At 32.0% G+C, this 6,567-nt stretch overlaps 1 protein-coding gene across 2 annotated transcripts in view; it reads right to left on the bottom strand.

Annotated features, from left to right (window-relative positions):
• Positions 1-1,302: 1,302 nt before the first annotated feature.
• The window catches only part of LOC100166300, a 10,072-nt gene continuing 4,807 nt past the window's right edge, over positions 1,303-6,567 (bottom strand). Inside the window, exons 1-7 of one of the 2 annotated variants that reach the window (XM_003245512.4) lie at positions 4,164-4,899; positions 3,744-3,880; positions 3,431-3,667; positions 3,193-3,360; positions 2,964-3,065; positions 2,798-2,903; positions 1,303-1,728 (exon numbers count right to left, since the gene is read on the bottom strand). In XM_003245512.4, the coding sequence (XP_003245560.1) occupies positions 1,697-1,728; positions 2,798-2,903; positions 2,964-3,065; positions 3,193-3,360; positions 3,431-3,667; positions 3,744-3,880; positions 4,164-4,539 (1,158 nt within the window). In that variant the 5' untranslated portion in view covers positions 4,540-4,899 and the 3' untranslated portion in view covers positions 1,303-1,696. Of the gene's footprint in view, positions 1,729-2,797; positions 2,904-2,963; positions 3,066-3,192; positions 3,361-3,430; positions 3,668-3,743; positions 3,881-4,163; positions 4,900-6,567 lie in introns of those variants that run through there. The other variant, XM_001948023.5, reaches the window with a different exon arrangement.

Here is a 6,567-nt window from a genome sequence, read left to right as displayed (position 1 = left end):
TCATCCTTTAGGTATAGGTACATCGAGTACCTACATTGAAGTAATATAGATAACACATTAACACAAATTCTAATAAGATAGAAAAAACCTGTAAAAATGTATAACACCCTCCCCCTCCATGGGCCATGACTCTTAAATCTTAATGATGACATGATTCCCTCTAAAGAAGCAATTCGTTATCTTGAAGTCCATCTTGACAAACAACTTACCTGGGCCACTCACATAAAAACTAAGAGATAATCTCTTAACCTCAAACTTCATAAACTTAGAAACCTCCTAAAATCAAATCTTCCACTCAACACCAAACTTTTAATTTACAAACAAATTATTCGACCATCAATGACCTACGGTATTCAGCTTTGGGGTGTTTTTTTTCTTTTAGTTTTGTTTAATATTTTATGGTATCTTCTAAATATTATTAGGGTATTGATTAATATTTTAGAGCATTTTACGGTATTGAATAATAATTATTAAGGTGAGTGTCTGCTTAAACATTTTTGTAAACTTAACTCGGTGCAACAAAACATACATTGCATACAATGAAATATTAATGTTGAATAAATGCCAAAAGAATGTTGGCTTATGAAAACACAACATTGTTTAATATAAAATTGTAATTCAAATGTTTTTTACGAATTATGTATCGCCAACAGTTTTAGAAATTAAAACTTCATATAAATATTATCTATTATTTATTTTTTGTTTTCATTATATTCTGGTATAGTTGTTAACATATCACTTGATACTTAAAAAAAAACAATTTGCCTACTGAATAATATCAGGGGTACGAAACTCCGTGAACTGGCCAAGTCAGGTGATTGTGGCCTTGAACACGGTTCCATGGGGGTGTGGCATACGTGAAATAGGGAATGGTAAACAAGCCGACCCCGCGTAACGTATCCTGCCATAGTCTTGGAACCGTTTTCATAATATTGGTAACCATGGGTCTAACATCATGTTGGTGCGTGGAACCGTTTTCATGTTTTTCGTAGGTTCAGACTTCAGATCATAGGTAACCAAGACTCCAATCAGCTGATCGAGTTTTGCTTCTATATTGTTCTATGATATTAATTATAGCTGATATAATGTATACTATATGTAGTTATGACAAAATGTCAATAAAAGTACTTTGAAATTGTCATATGATTTGAATAATTTATTGCAGCTATAACTGTACCTACATAAAGTGTAGTTTGCACATTTAAAATTTAAATGTATGTTACAGCCTACCATATTGTAATTTTACACTTGCTTGTAAGACAATAAAAGTTCACAAGCTTAGATAAAATTAATTTTGATGAATATAGAAAAATAATTTTTTTTTTTATTGTAATAATTTTCAAATGTTTATACTAGAAAAAAAGTACAACATTAACGGCAAAAAACAACATTGCTTTCAAATGTATAAAGTTCAAATGTCATTATATAGTCTCAGTTAAAATTATTTTTTTTTACAAATTTTGATTTTAATATTTATTAGGAATTATAAATATTACTATCAAATAGTCCATAAAATAGATTAGACGAATTAATTTTGGGTACAATTTTTTAAAATTACAAATCAAACATCATACCAAAACAAGACTCATTAACTCAAATATAAACGTAAACATTTAAACTATTATATTAAGAAAAAATAAAACAAAATTATTCAACAAAATTGTGCACATACAATAAAACACAAAAAATACTAATATTAGGATTTTGTCTGAGTTCCATTTTTATCACCTGAAAATAAAAATAAAATGTTAATACGTAATATTGGTTTTTACAAATTTCACTAATACATATTAAGATGTGTGTCTATATAAAAAAAATTTCGAATAACAAGTTCTTTTAATATTTATAGAATTTAAGATAATGTAAAATTTTTAATAATGTTATGTAGGTAGTTAGCTAGTCCACCATCGTAATTATGTAACCTTGGGATGTTAAAGATGAAACAACAACTCCACAATAAAAGTCTGGAGCAACCAAAAGTCCAAAAATTTAGCTACTTTTGTATAATTGCAAGCTGGAGCTTATCAACCTAATCTATATAGGTTGAAAAAAGCTCATTCATTGTTAACTCTTTGGAGAGTGAATTGGGATTTATTAGTTTACACCCAGGGAGTGAATTAGGAATGACTAACGTGGATAAATTATTTAAAGTAAAGACGTATATTTATGTCTTAAATACGATACCGGTATTTTAATAAAGACGTAAATATACGTCCTATCCTAGCCAGTTGATAGCAGCACACGATTCACAAATTATCGTCAATTTAATACGGACATAACATAATACATAAAATAAGGTTTTTGTGTAAAACGTAAATATACATCCATACTCCCTGAGGCGCGTTTCAACAAAACGTATATATACGTCCATACTCGTCAAAGGGTTAAGAACTATGGTAATAAACATTTCAATGTGGAAACTCAGAAAGATTGATACTTTGATATTATATATTTATATAACTTAATTATACTAATCAACCATGAACATACTAAATAATAATTTATTCCAATACGTTTATTTATTTATTTTTATTTTTTTCAAAGGAATAATTTATCTTCCAAATATATACGATTATACATAATAATGGATATTGGTTTATTTTTCTCAAGCTTCAAACTGTTTGTATTTCTTAAAATTTGAGGTTTATGATGGTTCAAGAACCTATTTTTAACAATACTTTTTTACAAGTGCGAAATTTTTTGAAAAATTATCAAACTATAGGAGTGGAACAATAATTTATTCTATCTTGCCTATGTGTAAAAATTTACTAGCCCCATTACTAACATAATATTTTACCTTTTAATTGACCAGAACTCGTTAGAGAGTCATCGGAATTTGATTGAGCATGTAAACTGGTAACATTAGTTGCAATCTTGTCAATTTGAGTTCTTAGAGATATAACCTGTAATATAATAAAAATATTAGTATAGCAATAATTCATAATTAATACCTAATACTTTACTTTTGAGTTCACTTCATTAAATGATGTCGTTAATTTAGTGTCAATTGTTTTTACTTGAGCTATTAGTTTCTGACTGTCCTCTTTCAATTTCTCAATTTCTGCCTGCAAAATATAGATTGTTATAGATGTATTAAACCAGTCTCAGATTATAATAAAATCTTAGAAAATATAAGATAATATTTATAACTATATTTCAAATACTATAATGTAGGTACTCATAATTACTTACCCCATTGGTTTTTTGATCTCCAGATAACCAATCTATTCGGCTGGTAAGTGTTCGGTTTAAGGTCGTGACATTCAAACTTACACTTTCAATTAGTTCATGTAACTTTCCAGATACATTGTTGATCATAGTTTCATCAGTTTTAATACTACCAACATTATTTAACTTTTCCTATTTGATAAAAAATGAAATGTAAAAATAATTTTATTTAAATATTTCAAAAATATTTGTTATTGCATACACTTATTGAAGTAATGTTGGCTTTCAATGTTGTTTGGTATGACTGTAATGAACTAGTAGTATCTTTGAGCGATTTTACACTACCGCTTAAGTCTTGATAAGTACTACCAAGTTTAGCAACTTCTGATGATAGGACTTTTATGGATGGATCTTTTGTGGCATCTGGATTTGATAAAAGGTCTGTGTTCTCATTGATTTTCTTCTCAACTAACGATAATCTTGAACCCAAATTAGCAACCTACAATTTGAATAAAGTAATGTGAAATAAAATATTTCTCAATTGGAACGGCCTGTGGTAAAATATAAAAATATACCTGTAGTGTTAAGTTTGTTATCTGTCCGTCGTACACTGTTAGACGTTGATTGATTTCGGTTTGGTTTTGTTGAAGCTGTTTAGACATGGCATGACATTTCTGTAGGTCATCTGGAACTCCACGATTGCCGGCGGCAACTGGAAAAAAATGTATTGATGTTTAGAATAATAATGCAAAAAAATACGTGAACAGTGAACAACTCGGTGAACAAATTACACCGTATGACTATGTTTTGGGTTCAACAGTATCCACATTTTCACTGACATCTCATAGCAACAAGAGAATAATATTACTGTACATAATACGATTATCATCATTATCTTTAGGCAATATAGACCACGCATAGTCTGCCAGTTCGCCGAAAATAACAACCCCCCACCCTTAGCACGACCGCACAACGATGCCCACCCCGTCACACACCTTCGTCAAGTTGCGTTTGCAAGTGCGCTTGGATCTTGCGCACGTCGAGGAACGTGTACGTCTCGAACACGACCCACACAACGCAGCCAAACGTCAGGAACATCCTCAGGGCGCTGCACCAGGTGTCGGCGACGAACGTCCGCTTCCGCCTGCGTGTGATCTGCCGCCGGAGCTTTATGGGCGTGGGCGGCGCCCGAGACGACGAACACGAGTCCGAGTCGGACGAGCACGTCATCAGCCTGCGGTTCCGGTTGACGCCGACCACCGTGCATCCTGTCAGAGCGTCCAGTTCCTTCCGTTTCCGCATTTTTTTGCAGCCACTGCCGCCGCCGCCACCGACGGCCGACGAGAATCGCCGGCTCACGTCACTGCTCATCGGCCACAGGCATGACGACGACGCGTCTGTTTTAGGTGGGCTAGGCGAATGGAGGTAGACGGTAATGTTACGCGGTGAGTGGATTTGACGAGCAAGTAACTTTGTAGTGGGCGAATTCTGCGGGTATGTAGTATGTACGGGGGGTAGTTTGGTTGTCGCACGACTGACGAATACGCTTTACACGAATGGACTATAGGTAGATTTGGCTCAACATAATGGTGTATTATATAATATTGTTGTTATATAATACTGCAACAATGACGGTGTAATGATTTTTACATGGTCTATCGCGGTCGCGTGTTTCGCCGACTGCAGTCCGCAGCAGCGATGGCTAGAACTCAGACAATTGAACTGTCGCCGCCGCCGTGATGGGGTGGTGGGTGGAGAAATATGTGCACGCGGTCTGATCAATAGTTTGTAATTTGCCGCCGCCGCCAGTGGCGTAACGTGCCCGGGCCGAGCATACTCAAATTTTCCAAAAACTTTTTAAATTTATTTCATCAAGTATCTACGTAAAATTACATATATTGGTCGTGGCATCATTATATACCAATTGGTTCATCAGTCAAGTTCGTGACTATAGGTACGTTTTTAACGGATATGTGGCTCTATAAAATGTTTATCTACAGCCCCGAGTTTCAACTCGGAGCGAATTCTACACACCTCACAGCCCCTTTAAGCCAACAACGATACTTTAACGTTGGCGTTAGATCGCATCAAAAGGAGTTGGCTAGTTTAGACGCGGGGTGTGGTGGACATGATTAAAAAGATGCTTTTCATTTTCTTCATAATTACGACATAAATGATAAATCTACTAAAACTATACGATTTATATTGTAATTATTTGTATTAGCCCTATAGACGCGAGAGAAAAATCATTACCTACACTATTTAAAAAAAATATACGTACTATTCATGAACGATTCCCTGTATATAATACTATTAAAGTGAATTTTAAGTAATTACACATGTTGATTTATTTTATAGCTCGTTTTAAAAGTTTTCGTCACAAATATAATCATAGAGTTATAACAGGTAATTAGCTTAACATAAGACATTCCTTTTTTCAAGAAATATTAACATTTATGAAAATATTTTTTTTATATGATTTCAAGTCGTTATCAAACAACGTTTTAAAAAAAAAAATTATATTTTTTATCCTTATAATTTGTTTAAGACACTTCGAACCTGGGTCTTTTGATCTCTAGTTATAGCAGTATGACACTGATCTTATCAGTATTTACATTTGTTATATTTAGAAGAATATTATAATTTATAATTAAATTTAACTAAGACGTTATAATTGTGTACACAATCTGTTGCTATTCATTTGAAATTGGAATTAATTTCCGTCAATAAAGATTATTATTATAAGCATAATAATTTGATGTTGTTCATTACCAACATACTTATTGGATTAACTGAAAATCATATTATATTGGATCTGAACATTTTATAGTGAAATATAAATAATATATTATTAAAAACTAAAAAAAATAAGGAAAAAGGTGGGTAAGTGGATATCGCTCTGCCGTACAGTAGGTTACATACTTTTATAACAACCAAATCATTTTTAAATATTAAATTTCATAAATATTGTCGAAAATTGAAATTTAAATACATATAAAAAAAAATTGTGCTTTTCTATTTTTACACTGCTATTTAAGCAATATATCAAGAGCTTTGTAATCAACTCTGATGCTTTTTGGCCTAACAAATAAAATTTTGTTGAAATATTTAGAAAACAATTTTTAAATTGCCCGTATAAACAGCTCAAAACACGTTAAAATATTTTGAAATTTTTATCAAGTATAGGAATTGATAAAATAAAAATATGATATACATTTCAAGAATCTATGGTTATTGGTTTTTGGATTACAACAAAATAAGAAAATCGCTACATGAGACTTCGAGTGAATATCCAAATGTTGTAAAAATTTGAACTTCAAACGTTCATAAAAATTTAATTTGACTTACTTATAGACATTTTTTTATTGATAAAGGTAGATACCCTTATAAGGAGTCTTG

This window comes from Acyrthosiphon pisum, chromosome A1 (genome assembly GCF_005508785.2).
Source record: "Acyrthosiphon pisum isolate AL4f chromosome A1, pea_aphid_22Mar2018_4r6ur, whole genome shotgun sequence".
Taxonomy (NCBI): Eukaryota; Metazoa; Arthropoda; class Insecta; order Hemiptera; family Aphididae; genus Acyrthosiphon; species Acyrthosiphon pisum.
The sequence above is the reverse complement of the archived record's forward strand: the minus strand, read 5'-3'. Positions and strand labels throughout refer to the sequence as shown.